Source organism: Oncorhynchus keta, chromosome 29 (assembly GCF_023373465.1).
Source record: "Oncorhynchus keta strain PuntledgeMale-10-30-2019 chromosome 29, Oket_V2, whole genome shotgun sequence".
NCBI lineage: Eukaryota > Metazoa > Chordata > Actinopteri > Salmoniformes > Salmonidae > Oncorhynchus > Oncorhynchus keta.
Genome location: NC_068449.1, coordinates 40,167,411 through 40,186,376, shown reverse-complemented (window position 1 = coordinate 40,186,376; position 18,966 = coordinate 40,167,411). Strand labels below are relative to the sequence as shown.

Here is an 18,966-nt window from a genome sequence, read left to right as displayed (position 1 = left end):
CTGTCTGTCTGTCTGTCTCTTTCCTCTCCTCTCCTCTCCTCTCCTCTCCTCTCCTCTCCTCTCCTCTCCTCTCCTCCTCTCCCTCCTCTCCTCTCCTCTCCACAGACCTGTCCCAGCACGTAGTGTCTGACTACAAGCAGGCGGTGGAGCTATTGGAGGAGGGCATCGCCAACCGCATCACCGCGGCAACACACATCCACGATGCCAGCAGCAGATCCCATGCCATCTTCACCATCCAGTACACCCAGGTGAGGTCCCAACCCGGCATCAATCCAATCCCGGCACTTGGATTCACTCGCCCAGGTCACGACCCTGCCGATCTATCAGTCACAGTAGTTATTCCAGTCTATTTATTCGTCCCCATGCAGGCTATTCTGGAGAATAACCTTCCCTCAGAGATCGTCAGCAAGATCCACCTGGTAGACCTGGCTGGCAGGTGAGTTTGTTGAAGAGATTAGCCCTGCGTATTCCCAGATGCCTAATCATCCCAGATACAGGTCTCAGTATCCATGAGCAAGCTGCCTCCTAGTGGATCTCTTCTGCCATGACTGTGGGTTCACTGACCCGGCAGTCTCTTTTTATCTCACGGTAGCGTTTCGCTATGGTACCATTTCCAGCGTTGCGTTTCTCTAGAATATGCGATGTTCCAGTGTGTTGTTGTTGCTCTGCCTGACAGCGAGAGAGCAGACCCCCACTACTGCAGAGACCGACTCACTGAGGGATCCAACATCAACAAATCCCTGGTGACCCTGGGTATCGTCATCTCTGCTCTGGGTAAATATTAAACGGGACATTTTTTTATTGGGAAGTACTGCCTTCATATCTGTGTTCTACCATCTCCTTGTCAGAATCCACTTAGCTTTCAGTACCCAGATCATGCTGTACATACATGCACATCTTTCATTCGTACAGGCTGATATTTGTAGATGTGCTCTCCGCACAGCACTGTGCCTCACGTAACTGACCCAGTGCCCTACTTATCTTCTGTTCTGTAAGACTAGCCAAGTGAGACTACCCTACTCCTAACCCAATCCCCCCCCTGACCCTGTATCTCTCCCTGTCTTTGTCTCTTGTCCTTTCCTCTCATTGTCCCCATCTTTTGCCCCCGTCTCTGTCCTGTCCCTGTCTCTGTCCCTGTCTCTTTCCCTTTCTCTGTCTCTGTAACCTAACTCTCCCCTTGTCTCCCCTGTGTACGGCTATCTCCAATAAAACATCAACCCTGAACTACGTCTGTCCCTTTCCAGCCCAGAACTCCCAGATGTCCAGTAGTTGTCAGAGCATCAACAGCGTGGCCAGTGAGGGCGATGCAGGCAGCACTGTGGGCAGCCACACCAGCTCTCTGTCTGGGGGAGGAGGAGGAGGAGGAGGAGGAGGAGGGAGAAGACACTGCTTCATCCCCTACAGGGACTCTGTCCTCACATGGCTCCTCAAAGACAGCCTGGGAGGAAACTCCAAGACCATCATGATCGCCAGTGAGTGAGGAATATTGGCATTGCGTTGCACATTTGCGTCAACTAGTGGGAGTGGAAATAGTGATCACGTTTTTCTTTTGTTGCACTTATGATTTAGTCATTTGGCAATGTACGATGGGCAATCGTTTGTCTATACGACAGCACTGAAGAAAGACAGTTGTTGCTGAATGAGTCCAGTCAGTGGTTGTAATGAGGGTACTGTTGCGTTATTATCCCAACAATATATCTGACCCCCCCCTGCCTGTGTCTTGCAGCCGTGTCCCCGTCCTGCAGAAGCTACAACGAGACTCTCAGCACCCTGCGCTATGCTGCTCACGCCAGGAACATCGTCAACAAGCCACGCGTCAACGAGGCGAGTGTTCTGAGCATTCTGCTGTATGTTGCCGCGACCTTTCGTCCACCACCTAGTGAGCCTTGTCAAGGGGTTATGACCTCTCGACGTAACGATAGAGGTGTCGGCCTGACAGTCGTAGGGACCTGGGTTTGAGTACCGGTTGGGGCTACAATATTAGTGGTAGCGTTTTGCCTTTGTTCCAGTCCATTGCCTCTGAGTGTTTGGTTGTGCTAGTGTCTGAGCATCGTAATTGCCTCATGTCTTGCCTCTCGACAGGATGCCAGTGTGAGGTTGATCAGAGAGCTACGTGAGGAGATTGACAGGCTGAAGAGCATGCTGCTCAGCTTCGAGATGGTACTGGTTCCACGGGATCGGGGTTTTCACTAGGATTTATAATCGCATGCGCCAGCGGTGTTATTGGGGGAAAAAATGATTTGAAGTCATTTCAATTCTAGGTTATTACTGCCTTTGTCTTGTAACATTAACCAAAATGTCTGTGGTAATTCCTTCACAGCAGCGGAATCCCAGCCCTTCTCTGAGCGACGAGCGAGACGGCAGTCTGTCCGACATGGTGTTACAGAACGAACTAAAGGTAGAGAGGCTCATCTATCAGACTTCCCACTAGAACTGTGTACCGTCACTTTTAGTAAATAGTAAATATTACCACATCTTGTCCTTTTTATACAATCTATGCTCCTGACTCCTCTCCACTCTGCCTGACCCTAATCTTCCCTCCTCCAGGTGGATCAGCTGACGAAGGACTGGTCAGAGAGCTGGCGGGACAAGAAGGAGCTGTTGGAACAGTACAGTGTGGATATCAACAGAGACCGGGCTGGTTTTCTCATACACTCCCTGTTACCACACCTTATTACACTGGACCGGGACGTACTCAGCACCGGGGTCACCTTCTATCACCTCAGGGTATATATAATACACACCTTCGGATACTAATACACATATCCTCATCCACGCCCTGGTACCACACCCTATTTCCCTGGACTGGGACGTACTCAGCACCGGGGTCACCTTCTATCACCTCAGGGTATATATAATACACACCTTCAGATACTAACACACATATCCTCATCCACGCCCTGGTACCACACCCTATTTCCCTGGACCGGGATGTACTCAGCACCGGGGTCACCTTCTATCAGCTCACGGTACGAGCGTGCATACGCATGGACGCTGGCACACACACGCGCGCATGAGCACACACACACACACACACGCACAGGCACACGCACGCACACACACACACGCACACACACGCACACGCACAGGCACACGCACGTACACACATCCACATCCACTCCCATTCTACATGTACCTCTGCACTACACTTCTTCTCTTGCTTCTTTCTATGACTGAAATGTTTCTCTTTTTTTTTTGTCTACTAGATTCTCCCTCCCTGTTCTTCCTTCTCTCTCTTTGTACTGCTCGATGTTAAGACGAGGTGCGTTTTCACTCGGTCCCCTCTCTTTTTCTCCCCCCCCCCGTTGTGAGGCACGGGCTCTGTGGACCTACGTCTATCCAGATTCTGACAATGACTAGAATGGCTTTAGGGCCGATGATTATGCCACTTCCTGTATTTAAAGAGCAGAAACCACCTTGGAATCCATACCGCTCCTGTCGTGGGGCTGTAGTTACATAAGCTAGCCTTTTGATCCCACAAGATAGCATTTGGTAAACAAATAATTGTTTTCCTGAAAGCAAGCCTAAGTGTAGGGCTCTGAGGCCTGTGAGAGTCATGCTTCGTGTAGTAGAACGTCATGTGGTAGTAATTTGTTCTGTTATGAAATGTTTGTTTAAGGCACACCCAACCGTGCGTTTGTTGACATGTTTTTTTTCTTCTCCCATCCACTGTTTAAACCCTCTGTCATCCTGAACTCTTCACTACCCTCTGTTGTAGGAGGGGGTGACCACGATTGGACCTCAGGACAAACTGGTTGAACCACAAATAGGTAGGCTGATGTCATATTGATATCTCCTATGTTCTCTGTTTATTATCTGTCATATTGATATCTCCTATGTTCTCTGTCATATTGATATCTCCTATGTTCTCTGTTTATTATCTGTTATTTTGATATCTCCTATGTTCTCTGTCATATTGATATCTCCTATGTTCTCTGTCATATTGATATATCCTATGTTCTCTGTTTATTATGTTATTTTGATATCTCCTATGTTCTCTGTCATATTGATATCTCCTATGTTCTCTGTTTATTATCTGTCATATTGATATCTCCTATGTTCTCTGTTTATTATCTGTCATATTGATATCTCCTATGTTCTCTGTTTATTATCTGTCATATTGAGATCTCCTATGTTCTCTGTTTATTATCTGTCATATTGATATCTCCTATGTTCTCTGTTTATTATCTGTCATATTGATATCTCCTATGTTCTCTGTCATATTGATATCTCCTATGTTCTCTGTTTATTATCTGTCATATTGATATCTCCTATGTTCTCTGTCATATTGATATATCCTATGTTCTCTGTTTATTATCTGTCATATTGATATCTCCTATGTTCTCTGTTTATTATCTTTCATATTGATATCTCCTATGTTCTCTGTTTATTATCTGTCATATTGATATCTCCTATGTTCTCTGTTTATTATCTGTCATATTGATATCTCCTATGTTCTCTGTCATATTGATATCTCCTATGTTCTCTGTTTATTATCTGTCATATTGATATCTCCTATGTTCTCTGTCATATTGATATATCCTATGTTCTCTGTTTATTATCTGTCATATTGATATCTCCTATGTTCTCTGTTTATTATCTTTCATATTGATATCTCCTATGTTCTCTGTTTATTATCTGTCATATTGATATCTCCTATGTTCTCTGTCATATTGATATCTCCTATGTTCTCTGTCATATTGATATCTCCTATGTTCTCTGTCATATTGATATCTCCTATGTTCTCTGTTTATTATCTGTCATATTGATATATCCTACGTGAGTATTAGATAGATCTCGTGCATGCAGTACATGTCTTTTGGAGAAGCATTTGCAACTTCAAATGCGTTTGATTTTGGAGTTCCTTAGTGTATGTCTTTCCCCTCCAGTCCTCCAGGGCGGCGCCACCTGTGAGATAGAAAACCAGTCTGGAGTGGTCACCCTGAGGCCGCTGCCAGGGAGTGTCTGCATGGTCAACGACAGGGAGGTGACAGAGCCCTGCAGACTGGCCCAAGGTAGGCCCTCACCTAGTTCTCAAACACTCTTCTGAATCCCTTGTCAAAGAGTGTCTGTCTTGTTACACTTCAATTTACAGTAACAACAGTGCCAGAGTAAGCTGTGCAGCTAGGAGCGTGTAGAGTAGCACTTGGAGGCCCAACAACTGTGTAACATTTTTGGTATGTATCTCTCTGTCTTCAGGGTCAGTGATCACGATTGGTGGTGTTCACAAGTTCCGGTTCAACCACCCAGCAGAGGCTGCAGTCCTGAGGGAACGCAGACGGGTGGGTACTCCTGAGCATAAATATGATGATGATGGCGATGATGATAGTGATGGTGGTGGGGATGATGATACCTAACGACATCCTCTTCTTGACAGGCCAGTGAGGGTGCACTGAACTGCAGCTACAGTGACCTTCGATCCTTAACCTCCGACCCCAGGTAAACGAACACACACACACACACTCAATCTAAACTAACCAGCACCCACTGACAAGCACAGGCCAGGAGCATCTCTGAACTACACTACACGCTGAAAGGATTCTGCTGAGCTCTCATAGTAGACTCATGGAATACATATTTTCTATGTATTTTATGGAGTACAACCTACCACTGGTACAAACGATTAATGGCTAGTAATGCTTCATGCATGTTTCTGTGTACAGAACGACAGAGAGAGAGTGCTTACAATGTACATAGACGTGACACAGACTGACCAGGTGAATTTAGGTGAAAGCGATGATCCCTTATTGATGTCACATGTTAAATCCTTTTCAATCAGTGTAGCTGAAGGGGGGGGGGGGACGACGACAGGTGAAAGAAGTATTTTTAAGCCTTGAGACAATTGAGACATGGATTGTGTATGCGTGCCATTCAGAGGGTGAATGGGCAAGACAAAAGATTGAAGTGCCTTTGAACGGGGTATGGTAGTACAGTAGGTGCCAGGCACACCGGGTTGAGTCAAGAACTGCACCGCTGCTGGGTTTTTCACCCTGAACAGTTTCCTGTGTGTATCAAGAATGGTCCAATTAACACATCTGTGGGAAACATTGGAGTCAACATGGGCCAGCATGGGGAAGGTGTTCTCGTTTTTTTTATCAGTGTCTTGGTGGAATCATCGTTTGTTGTTTACAGACAAGGCTGGGCCGTTGCTTGGTTACAGGAGAGACGCTGCATTAAACTCTAACAACATTAGCTCTCATTAAAACTCTGCTTAGGCAAGGAGCCAGAGCTCTCAGTGTTTTAGGGATCTCTGTCCTTAATGAAAGCTTCACTGCGCTGAGGTAAAATTGTCGTAGAACGTCTTTGAATAGATTACTGAAAATGTGTAGGCTCGGTGAAGATTTGTTTTCAACTATCTCTATTCCATTGGAATGAATTCTGCTTTTATTTGGTATTTGGTCACGTCTGTGTTCTGGACCTACTTCTCACTCATTTGTATTTATGTCTATGTGAACAGGCTTGGAGGAGAGGTGGTCCTGGGACAGACCGGGTGCTGTGTGGCTGAAGGAGAGGATCCAGCCAGCAAGCCTCAGTGTGTAAAGGACCAGGTGAAGTACGTGGAGGAGCGAAGGGGGTACGTGGAGTGTTTACGCCAGGAGATCCAGACTGAACAGAGACGGGCTGAGAGAGACCTGGAGAGCGAACAGGCCCATCTGAGACAACAACACATTGACAGTGAGTAGCACACCTTCATCGACTCACACAGTACTCAGTACAATACATAATGTACAGTATACTTTGAGAGAATAGCTTGAATGTGGATTTGACCTGTCTCTCAGTAGAGACATGTTTTGATACATTAGAGATGTGAAGAGAAATAGACACATGTTTTGCATTTTTGTCTGTGTATCTAGTTGGATAGTGAAGCTAGGACTTTTAATTTGACTCTACACTCCAGCATTTTGGATGCTGGGGGTAGCATAGCGTTAAGAGCGTTCGGCCTGTAACCGAAACGTCGCTGGTTTGGATTCTCGAGCCGGAAAAGGTGGAAAAATGCGTCGTTCTGCCCTTGAGCAAGGCAGTTAACCCACAACAACAACTGCTCCCTGGGCGCCGATGACGTCGATTAAGGCAGCCCGCCGCACCTCTCTGATTCAGGGGGGTTGGGTTAAATGCGGAAGACACATTTTGGTTGAGTGCATTCAGTTGTGCAACTGACTTAGGTATCCCCCTTTCCAAAATGTTTCATATTTGAAGATCAAATGTTTGGTTTCACAACACTTCTACGTTAATGTGGATGCTACCATGATTGCGGATAATAATGAATGAATTGTGAATAATGATGAGTGAGAAAGTTGGAGGCATTTAAATATCATAACCAATATTAGCATTTTTTTTGGGGGGGGGGGGTATGGTGAGAGGTTAGCATGTCTTGGGGGTATGATATTCACGCCTCTAATTTTGTCACTCCTCATTATTCATGATTCATTCATGATTATCAATAATCATGGTAGAATCCACATGAATGTAGAAGTGTTTAGAAACATATTCTATTCTTATTTACAGTAAAAGTGACTCCAAAATGACACAATACATTATTTATCAGTGATGTATATTGGGCACAACATAATGTGAAACACAACAAACCCATAATGCAAATGCATCCAACATCTTTGTAGAGTCACAAGCTTGATGTAGGCATTGTGTTGGGAATACTGGTACCGAATACTCAACTTTTGACTACTTTAATACACATACCTGTGTAAGTGAATTTGTCAAAATACTTATTACACCTTCAAATGTGGGAAATAGATACATAAAGTTATTTAATTTCTAAATGGTAAAACAGATAATGTATGAAAATACCCTTAAATAAAAGGTGACATTATGTACTGTCGCCTCATATGAAACATATGGTGAAAAAAAACATGCTAAAGAATAGAAAAAGTTTTAGCTTCACTGTCCCAAAAAAAATATGTAAGGGAGCAGATCTGAAAAATATGTTGTTAAAGTTTGTATGTGCAGATAGTGCTTATTTCATTCATGCATGTCATTTGGTTCCTCTGTCTACAGTCCAGCAGTGGATTCTGCAGGAGAAGCAGCGTCTGGCAGCTATAACGTTAGAGGAAAAAGGAACTCAGGAGTTTGGTGTACAGACTGATCCTATTCCAGCTCCCATCCTAGACAGCCTGCTAACGGAAGGTTCGGAAGGTTCTGAGGAAGGGTGTGGTCAAACAGTGGCCCCTCCCTCTAAAGTTGTTCTAAACAGGAAGAAGGTTGTTCAGGAGGAGTTGTTACGACATCACGCCTTGCGGCGCGCCGAGACCCGATTTCGACGCAAAAGACTTCACTACCAGCTGGAGAGGATCGCTCGCAAGCGCCATCTACTAGAGGCTAAGAGGGAACTGCAGCGGCTGGAGAAGGCCCTGCCACCAGGTCTAGAGAGCCCTGCTTCCCCTGAACTAGTGTCCTCCTCAAGTTCCAGAGGACTTCAACCTGTCTTGCGCAGGCATTCTTTCTCATCGGACCTTCTGTCCCGATTGTACCCCCAACACACCCCAATCTTCAGGTCAGTATGAAGTCTCTCACAAATATATCTATTCAAGCCAATGTTTTACTAGTATAAAGGAATTACACAGGCATGGTGTAAAGGATAATGCATTTCTTTACCGCCCGTTTTGTTTTCCCCAACAGCCACTTCCTGAAGAGAAACAGACCATCTGAACTGACATTTGGATCCATCAACTCAAGACAGTGGGTGTCTGACGAATGTCTTCCACGCGAAAGGACGAGGAGTCGCTCCAACACATTCTCCTCAGGAACAGGACCCAGTAGTCAGGAGCAGGGGTGGAGGAGCAGAACCAGTTCCTCTGAGAACCTTAAGCTGCCTGTGAAGGACGAGGAGGAGGCTCGAGCTCAGCCACCATGTCGTGAAAGACCTGAGAGGAAACCACTGCTTCCAAAACGTGGGCTTGAATTTACATTCAAGAACAATCAGAACCCATCGCAATCACAAAATGGTGGGACTTTACAGTCAAGCAGTAATGCCATTGTGAAGGAACCAACAGTTACAGTAAACAAATCCAGCAGTCAGACTCAGAAGGCTCAATGTAAGGCAGTGAAGAGCCTTCCCCGTGGAGGTAGAAAGGGCTTGGAGACCATCCGTAAGGTCTTATCACACTCAATCGGCCCTGGATTAAAGACCGCGTTGGCTAGGGTGTTTAGAAAGCCACCATCAGGACTGAGCAGAAGGACCAAGCCCACTGGTAAAACAGCAAGCCGATTTAACTGGAAACAAAACCGAGGTTTAGAAGAAGCCAATATGAGCAGAAAGAAATGCACGATGAAAACAACTGTCTCGTGTGAGGATCTTGATCAGAAGACTCCTTCACATGATTGTCGACAGAGACAAAGACGGTGGCACAGTGCAGAGACTCTGATAAACCAGACTAGCATCCTAAGGTGGGTGCAGAGACCGCAGGGACTGGCAGGATGGGAGGAGTATGACAGTGAGGAAGAAGAGGAAAGGGAGGGTGACCACTCCTCAGACTGTGACAGCTTGTTCTCCATGGACTCCCTGTCCTCGGCCTATGCCACAGCTCTGGCAGAGCAGCTGAAGCAGGAGGAGGCTATCCAGAGCGAAGCAGAGAGCGAAGACAGTCAGATGTCAAAGGACTCACTCGCCATGGAGAGCAGAGGGAAACATGTTGTATCTAGGCTGGCACAGAGATGGACTGGGGAAGTACCCAGTCACTCTGTGGTGAGGGGTCTCAATCCTTCGATCGAAAAGACTATGAACATAGCTTCAGATATTCAGCGAACTGGAGAGGGAATCGAAGACATTGGGAAACCAAATGAAATGCCTGCAGAGGTTTACTGGAGCCATCATGGCGGTCCTAAAACAGGAGTCAATGAAGCAACCGGAACGACAAGGGAATCACGGTACCAGAAGCAGTCAGCGCAAGAACCCAGGTGTAGAGACACTGTATCAAAGTTGAGTGAAGAGCTTGGGCACGTCCACACCATGTTGACCGGCAGTCCTCGCTCTCTGAGTAGCTGTAGTGTGAGGGAGCCAGAGAGTTTGCTAGCGCTTACAGACGCCTGGTCCTCCATTGATGCAGCAGATAGTCCCAGGGTACCCAGGGACTCTGGCGTGTTGAGGAGGAGGACAGTGTTTAGTCACGGTGCATTGGACAGCAGCAGTTGTCCCAGCCCCGTCAGTGCCGATCTATCTGACTCTCTGAGTGTATTTGGATCCACTGAATCCCATAGCTCCGCATCTACTGATGGAACAGAGGGAGAACAGGTCACAGTAGAGGAACAAAGACTTGGGGTTTCAGGGGGGACAACTGATACTTTGAAGTTACATAATTCTCAGCTCCTCCAAACGGCAGCGCCACATATAATTCAGGAGCCAGTATGTTGCGAAGACTATCTTAAAAGGCAGACAGTCAGTACAGAAGGTTTGCTGAAGGTGTCTATTGATGATCCAGGCTTTTGCAACAATCAAAATGGAGATGTCTCATCAGAGATTCCTTCGCATAGATTTGCATTTTCTCCAACCATTGACTATAAGACTCAATGCATCCCGTCAACATTGGAGGTTGCAATGTTCCATGGGCATCAGATGCAGCAGGAAACATTACCTAAACCTGAAGGTGGCATGTTGAACGAGACATTGGACATGGAAAGTGCCCCAAAGAATCCTTCTGGAGATAATGACCTATTCAATGTAGATGGAGACATGGAAGAAGTCCGAGTGGAGGAGTTTTGTGAAGCTAGCAATACCAAAGACACTTCAATTAAAAGTGAGTTTAAATTGCTGCAAAATCTTGGAGCCAAAGTCACAGGGCAGAATTGTTTGTCACCAGAGCAGGAGTCTTTCAAAGCGTCTTGTAAAAATCCCAGGAAGAGGAACAAAGTCCTGCAGGACAATTTCATTGGCAGCTTGAAAATTCCAAAGAGGAGCCATGAAGGGGATTTTTGTACATTCTCCACTGTCAAGAACAGCCAGGAAGTTATTTGGTCAGATGACAAAAATAACACTAGTGAATTAAAAGACAAACAAATGTCATTTGCAGTTGATTCATTTAAACTAAATCTGGGCTGCAATGAAGATAATTTCCAACAAGATACCTCAGCAATGTCAGTGTCTGTGCACATATCCCAAGAACATTTCTCCCCATGTGACCATAAAACCATTGAAAAAGATGGCAATATAGGCACTCCTTTCGGAGAGAGTGCAGTTATTATAAAGACAAGAGAAGTAAATCAAGGTGAAGAAATAGAAGTTCAAAGGCAGGGTGAAAATCTGATCTCAGATGGCAAGAGAAGAGATGTAGAAAATGGTAGATGGGGACCTCACCATGAGGACAGTAACTGTAGTCCAATAGACCAGCGAATCTCAGAGGTGGTAAAGGAGCATATGAGGATGTCAGGTATAGATGGGGATGGAGACAACAGTAACAGTGAACTAGAGAGTCAAAGTAGTCAAAGCCTTAATGCCTTGCCAACAAGTAATCCTAACAAATGTGATTCCCCAAAGGATCTACAAATAGTTAGTAATCATCAAGTAGCCGCCCCACTGAGGAGCATTAAGCCTGTCTCTTGTTCGACATCAGAAAAGTCTCTTATCTGTTCTGAGAAGCTGAAGATGGACAACATGACAGACATGGAAAATCTAAGCCATGAAAAAGTTCTTAGACACTCTACTTCCCTCATATTAATTTCCATGAAACAATCAAGTTTCATTACCAAAGACAATGATTCAGACGGTACGACAAAGATCCCCTCCGAGTCCCAGTTAAGTCAGAGCATTCGAAAGAAAGTAAGAGAGGTGCAACTGAAACATGGAATAACTGATGTTGACAAGGGTCTGGATGCTTCTGGCTGTGCTGTCATAGCAGCAAATGATCAAGCAAGTGTAAATTCTGGTGCTGTAAAAAGCCATGAGATCAAATTAAGTCTGGCATTGAACAACCAAGGGCAACCTGAATCCATCAACAAACCTGTACTGCTACCAATGGGACATTCTTCAGGGTCTACTTTCACTACCACCATACCCAAAGAATGTTTAGTTTCTCAAGGGAAAAGGTTGGAAAGAGATGTCCCTTTTCAACATATGGGCAACATAAAGAAACAAACAGGTCCTGAGAAGTATCATCCTCACCTTAACTGTCTTGGTAATAATGATAAGCAAACTGTCAACCAGGCTGGTTCACCTCAGCAAACCCTGAAACCTAGTGCTCTACAACCTCTCCAGAACTGCCAAGGAACAATGTCCTCAGTGACTACGCCACCAAATAAGGCCTTTGCACATTTAAGGGACATCATAATGGATTCAGAGGTTCAAGGCAAAAACAAGAACCAATGCAAATTGATCTCCCCAACAGGTGCAGGTGGACAACTTGATCTAAAGGATCGTGATCGGCATGCAGCTGTAGATTCACTCTCTAACAAAGGCAGACTTCAACGTACACCAGAAGACATTGACAAGCGCCACAACAGTCAAATACACTCAAATAATCCACAGTCTGTCGATGCTATAAAAACTCTGACTGTCAGTCTTCACTGTGACATTTTATGTGAATCACAGAAGCTAGAGGAGAAAGAGGTCAGAAAAGAGTTAAAAAAAGACACCCCTTATGCCACAAGTAAGGAACTACCACAGTCAAAGTGCTCATCTGAAACTCAGGTAGACACATTTCATAACACTTGTGTAATCGTCGATCCTGTAAAACCCAACAAATGCCATATTGAAAAATGGCTGAAGGCTCAGTGCAATGTGAGAAACTTTGCCTCGGACAATACCAAAGGTTGCCAAATGGCAAACAATGAAGAGGGGTCAATGACAGAAAAAACACGGACAAAGTCTACTGTATCCTCCTTTGACGTACCAAGTGAAATGAATAGTAATGGATCTTCTACATCCCAAATAACACAGGGAAGTAGTGATGCTAATATGAAGATATTGGGTGACATTTGCGGAGATATCATGTCCAGAAAGGGAAATAACAAAACATCTCATTTCAGGCAATCCCATCAGGTCAGTGGTAGTAGTGTTGTTCATTGCAAAAAGGGAACGTCCAAGAGGTTCAGAAGGTCCAAAGTCCAGGCACCTCCTAGCTCATCCTCTGACTCCACACTCAAGTCTTCCTCAGACGAAGAACAGAAAATAATTCCCAGGTTGCATCGAAGCAGATCTTCATCAACAAGAATGAAGCATGAATCTCAAACTCATGGAAAATTAGAGGTCAGTCAATGCAATGGTGCAGCAATTCCTCCAGTGAAAAGACAATCACCACAGTCAAAAGACAATCACAATACGGAAGCTTGTACTGTCCCGACCCCGGGCGAATATGACGATAAAGCTGGAGTTGGCATCAGTTTTGGTAAGAAAGAACACAGCCTCAATGGACAATCAGCACATACTCTTGCAATGGAGAAAAGGACCATTCGGGAGAAAATCATGGCTTCCAGTATCAAAGAAAATAAGATGTCACACTACACACCAAAGCCTCGGGATTCGCCAATGCATTTTGCCTCCAGTGACGTCAATCCCTTTGTTCACCAATGGCAAGAAGAAGAGCCAAACCAAAGGTGCTACAAGAACCAAGTGTTTGGAAGTGCTGCTGACATATCTTGCAAATCCCCCATGCTGGATTCCACTGACAAACGCATCACTAGATGCTGCAGTGTCGACAACGGTTTAAACGTACAGAACTCTCCTTTCAACTCCCACCTGAGCACTTACGCCAACAACAAGACACTCTCCAGCACCCTGAGCAGCATGGAAGAAGATTTAAAAGGTCAAACGTCCCCCAAAGCCCATCTGAAAGGATGTACTAACCAAGCCTCTAGTATTGACGATCACAATCAACCACTGATCCGGACCATGAGTTGTAACTCCTCTTCTTGCCATGATGTATCTGGAGATCCTGGTAACAGCTCTGGCCAGGTAGATGAGATCATGTTGGTCTACTCCTCAGAGCAGGAGTCTCAGTCTAAGGGGTTTCAGAGTCCTGAAACACACACCACATGTGACCACAGCACCCAGACAACCATGACTCAAGAAACCATGACTAAGACAACGATCAACCATAGTGATCTACAGAGGAGAAACAACCATCACAGACTGAGCAGCACTCAGGTACCAGTGTTGCAGAAGAATACAGAGGCCAGTAGAAAGACCACCACATGGGCCAGCCTTCAAAACATGTCTGAGCATCTCTCTCAGCTGATACACAACACTTCCGATCTTCTGGGAAATGTTCAGGGTATGAGGTCTGGCGATAGCCTCAGACATAGTCCGATAAGAAATGTTAAATATTCATCTCATCTGTACTCCTCCAGAGATTGGACCAAGAGAGACTGCTCAACACAAACTGCAGTAGATATTGGGATCCAGACTGAAAGGACTTCAACAACCATTCAAGACAACATGTTTATCCACCAAACTCTGTCCACGGAGAGGTCCAAAGCTCATGAAGTTAATGTGATAGTCAAAGTGATTGGCTCAGAAGTTCTTAATGTGTCACAAGAGAAAGAGCTCCCCCTTCAACATCAACTCAAGAACAGGCCAGATGATAGGATTCAGAGCATTCCTGACCTGCGACTCAATGGCTCCACTGTTAACCAAAGATATATCTTGGAATCAGAGATTGTCCCTCACAAAGTGCCTTCTCTGGAGACTGTTGTCCAGTGTCACAGCCATTCAAATCCTGCCGTTCATTGTAGAAGCAATGAGGACTGCAAACCTGAGAGAGTGTCCTTCTCCAAAAGTTTGGGAGTCTCTGAAGTCTGCAATAATTTGTCAGAAATACTCAGACCAGAAAGCCGTAACATCTTGAGAAGGAGTGACCCGGGAATAGGCTGTATAAAACAAGCGAGCTCCACAGATCGCGCATGCTCACCCATTCTCACTGTAAGTCCTAGGGCTGGTTCCAACCAGAGCAGTAGAACGTCTTTACAGAGTCTCAAAGAACAACAGAAGTTTGAGATCCAAAATAGAAGTAAAGAACACATTTCACCCCGAAAAGAGTGCCAGTCAACACCTTGTTTAAATTTCAGCGAACAGAAAACATGCGTATCTTTCACAAAGAATGATAAGCTATCAGGACATGACTCCCTTCATCTGTGTGAGGAGCCTTGTGATATGTCCACCACAAAATCAACGGGATCAATATCTCTCGAGAACGTGAGTGCCCTCAGCAATTCAAGCCCAAAAGGGTCTGATGGACGCTCAGAAAGTCTTAGTTCGTCCATTGATAAATACATCCACAATGAAACCAGAATTGTCAGCCACGAAGAAGAAGGGGAAATGAGCACATGGCACAAAACCAGCCAAAGTCCAAGATGTTCTCTTCCTTCTGTTCTAAGCAGTAATGGAGTCACTTTACTGAACCACACCTCTCTCACCTTCAGGCAGACGGATGTGTCCAAAAAGGAGGAGAAATCCATCTCTTCTTTTGGAGATCAACTAAGCCACAGGAGACATTCAATAGACTACCACCACTGTCGACCCTCAGAGGGCCCAGTAGAGTGCTTCAGTGGTGCTTATGATCATGCCCCTCTCAGTGACAACACCGTCCAGGTTCAGGAGGATGACATGGTGTCATTGGCCCCAAGTGAGTGCAACACAGACATCCTTGTGAACATCAACCCAGTCACCCACACTTCCAACTTCCAACACTCGCCACAGCAGCGAGATTGCCAGTGTCTCCCTGAGGACCTACCGGTGCACAACAAGTTTACCAACTGGTCCGGTATCAGCCAGCATCCATCTGACAGAGGACAGATTAGTAGTTCAATGAAACCAGCCATATATCTACCCACTGGTCACAAAGCACAGAGGAACCAGCCAGAGTGGTCCAGTCTGAGTCCAGAGTCCACGTTCCAGACGATCAGGAAGACGAGGGAGATAGAGAGGCTGCGTAAGGAGCGAGAGCAGGTCATGGCTACAGTCCAGCTGAACATGAACCCTCATCAGCTGACCGTGGAGCTGACTGAAGCAAAGCTACACTACGGTCTGGGCGAGACAGACATGCTGTTGAAGATCCTAACTTCTGGAGGAACCAAGGAGGAGGAACCATCCGCTGTCCCTACTAAACAGCAGCTCTATGAACGGTAAAGGCTAGAAATGGCCCTATGTATGTGATTAAGGAAGAAAAAGGCCTTATGTATGTGATTGTCTTGATATTATGATGTAATTAGATAACTATAAAATGGTAGTTTTTTAAAATGTACATTTTTCTCTATGTTCCTCTTGTTTCAGGCACCGGAGCAGCATCGAGGGTTTGAGGCAGGAGAGGGACACTCGGCTTCAGAACTGTCGTCGGGCTCGCAGCCTCAGCCCCAGCAAACATAACTACCCCCTTTCCCCTCCTCAATCCCGATCCCCTTCTCACCTCCGATCCCCTCCTCAAAAAGCCATATCCTCCTCCGGGGTTTCAACCTTGCCTAGCCAACGCAGAGAGTGCCTCCAACATCTCCGCCAAGAAGAACTGGAGGGCAGTAGGTAAGACAGGATCCAGACCAAATAATCATTTTGTGCTAAATTGCTCAACAGTTTTCAATGTCAGATGATTTAGTCTCTGTTGTAAAGAGGGTTATATCTGTGGATTAATTTATCAATTGATTGATTGTAAATATGTCTTTCCCCAGGATCCCAGATCCACCCAGAGGAGAGGGTCATTATCCCTCTGAGATCGAGCAGCTGCTGCGTGACTACGGCCGTGCCCGCGAGGAAGCCAGGACGGAAATAGCACATGCACGGGAACGGCTCCGCGAGAGGACAGAGCAGGAGAAGAGACGTCTCCAGCAACAGGCTCTGTCTCAGGTGGTCAAGGTTAGTCCCGGCAGGAAGTCCTAGTTTCACACTCCATAGTTAGTCGAAAGCCTCAAGATGTATTCAGCATATTTTCTCCATTAATTCTATAATAAAACCTTTCGGTCACCTCCCTCCGAATCCATTGACAATGGACTCGGAGGGAACATGATTCCCTGGTCAGGGATTAAAATTGCACCATTCCTGTTAGTGGAGACCTTGAAGAGTAGGAATATGAAATTAATAGTACAAATGCTGTGAAAAAAGGACGGTGGACTAAGAATAAGGTACATTAATGTGTGATTGAATTGCTGACAACACATTATATTAGGCGACATAGATTGGTTAATCCACATTTCATGGAGTCAATTAATCAATATTCCGACTTAAGGTCGCCTATAAAATAATGCCTATAATAGCAATAAAAAACTGCACTTTGCCATATATTATTTCAACATGTAGTCTGAAGATGGTGGAAGAACCTGGATCATTTGACATTTCAGAAAAACTATTTTGAGGAACATTGCACCATACACTACCTGAAAACACATTCATTTATGTTTTTTAAAATTAAGGTATAACTGCATTGTTGGTTAGGGCTCATAAGTCAGCATTTCACTGTAAGGTCTACCTACACCTGTTGTATTCGGTGCATGTGACAAATAACATTTTATTTTATTTGAATATTAATGTTTGGACATACAAAATTATCATAATTTGTAAACATTTGACATCAGTCCTTATTTAAAAATGCAAATGTTATGACCTTCTTTTGACGTAAAAACCGCCTGGTTGGAACTCTGTTATTTCCAAAATAAACATCAAGTTGGGAATAAAAATGGATTGGAAGTTCTTATTTGAGTTACGAGAATGGCTTACCAAGAAAAGCTTCCAAAAGTTCTAATTAGAGGTAAAAAAGCTCTCTACAAAAAAGGCAGAGATTGATTTCTTATTGATCATGTTCAAATTTCAGCAAGAGGAGGTGATATCGTATGTAAGCTGAAATAAAGAAAGCATTCGGGCACTACTCCTTAGACAATGCGAATCCAAAGGGACTAAACGATGATTTTTCACTGTCCTCCTTTCTATAATGGGTGTTGCCTTGATTTTTTTGGTGTCTCTGTGTCTCCTGATTCACAGACATCCAAATATCACCGAGGTATATTTTGACGTGGCCTATTGATTAACGAGACACACTATTTATATTTTTTTATTTTGTGCTAAAATTTGCCATTTACCTTGAAACATTATCGTTATAATTGTTTCATCTCAATGAGCCACTAGGCTATAAATTAAAGCTAAGTGCAATCAAAAAAATAATAAAAGAAGCGAAGGCTCATATTTGAGTTGTTAGTAACAGGAATTTAATGCAGATTGGAACTCAGATGCAGTTTGGAACTCGGTAGTGAGTGTTGCAACCGAGGACAGACAATTTTTACACGCTTCCCGTTCTGTGAGCTGAGCCGCTGTAGCTCCTAGAGATTGCCACTTCACAATAACAGCACTTACAGTAGACCGTAGACCTTTTGGAAAGGTGGTGCCACGTTGAAAGTCACTGCGCTCTCCAATAAGACCATTCTACTGCCAATGTTTGTCAATGGAGATTGCATGGCTGTGTGCTCAATTTTATACACCTGTCAGCAACAGCCAAATTCACTAATTTGAAGGGGTGTCCACATCATTTTGTATATGTAGTGTGTGTTGTCCCCTGATCTGTGCTGTTTTCCTAAAACATCTATCTTTCTTCTTCTCTGTCTACTGATTATTCATTCACATTTAGGATGACTTGCGGTATCGGACCAGAGTCAGCAGCAGTACATTATGCACTGGGTCGAGTCTGAGCCTATCATCTGGACCAACCTCTGGCTACAACAGTGGCAACACAGCTCAGCTGAAGGACGGCAGTAGACCCTCACTGACACAGGAGGTACTGTACTAGTTTTTGAAGACATTTTGTGTTGCTTTTGTTTGCCCAAAACGGGCACACTTACAGTTATGTTGATTCATGTGCACTGTCCCTGAAAAACGAAATGTTACGAAGTAAAGCCTAACAGTAGACCTACTGTAAACCAAACTTAAAGTAAGTGTCCAGTGAAAATCTCACTTTTTAAAAGTTAATATTCTGTTCACTCAGACGCAAATATTGCTGTTGACACAATCTATACTTATGGCCAAAGCATAAATTGGAGGGAAAAACCCCC

The 18,966-nt window shown here is 44.7% G+C and overlaps 1 protein-coding gene across 1 annotated transcript in view; it reads left to right on the top strand.

The window, feature by feature from the left end:
* Positions 1–18,966, top strand: part of stard9 (StAR-related lipid transfer (START) domain containing 9) — a 56,366-nt gene that overhangs the window by 26,999 nt on the left and 10,401 nt on the right. Inside the window, exons 8-25 of the mRNA XM_052486569.1 lie at positions 106–248; positions 369–436; positions 677–774; positions 1,245–1,472; positions 1,727–1,824; positions 2,083–2,160; positions 2,321–2,398; positions 2,548–2,727; positions 3,719–3,770; positions 4,890–5,015; positions 5,200–5,282; positions 5,378–5,439; positions 6,458–6,675; positions 8,014–8,509; positions 8,635–16,065; positions 16,214–16,456; positions 16,603–16,786; positions 18,546–18,692. Of these exons, the coding sequence (XP_052342529.1) occupies positions 106–248; positions 369–436; positions 677–774; positions 1,245–1,472; positions 1,727–1,824; positions 2,083–2,160; positions 2,321–2,398; positions 2,548–2,727; positions 3,719–3,770; positions 4,890–5,015; positions 5,200–5,282; positions 5,378–5,439; positions 6,458–6,675; positions 8,014–8,509; positions 8,635–16,065; positions 16,214–16,456; positions 16,603–16,786; positions 18,546–18,692 (10,013 nt within the window). The remainder of the gene's footprint in view (positions 1–105; positions 249–368; positions 437–676; positions 775–1,244; positions 1,473–1,726; positions 1,825–2,082; positions 2,161–2,320; positions 2,399–2,547; positions 2,728–3,718; positions 3,771–4,889; positions 5,016–5,199; positions 5,283–5,377; positions 5,440–6,457; positions 6,676–8,013; positions 8,510–8,634; positions 16,066–16,213; positions 16,457–16,602; positions 16,787–18,545; positions 18,693–18,966) is intronic.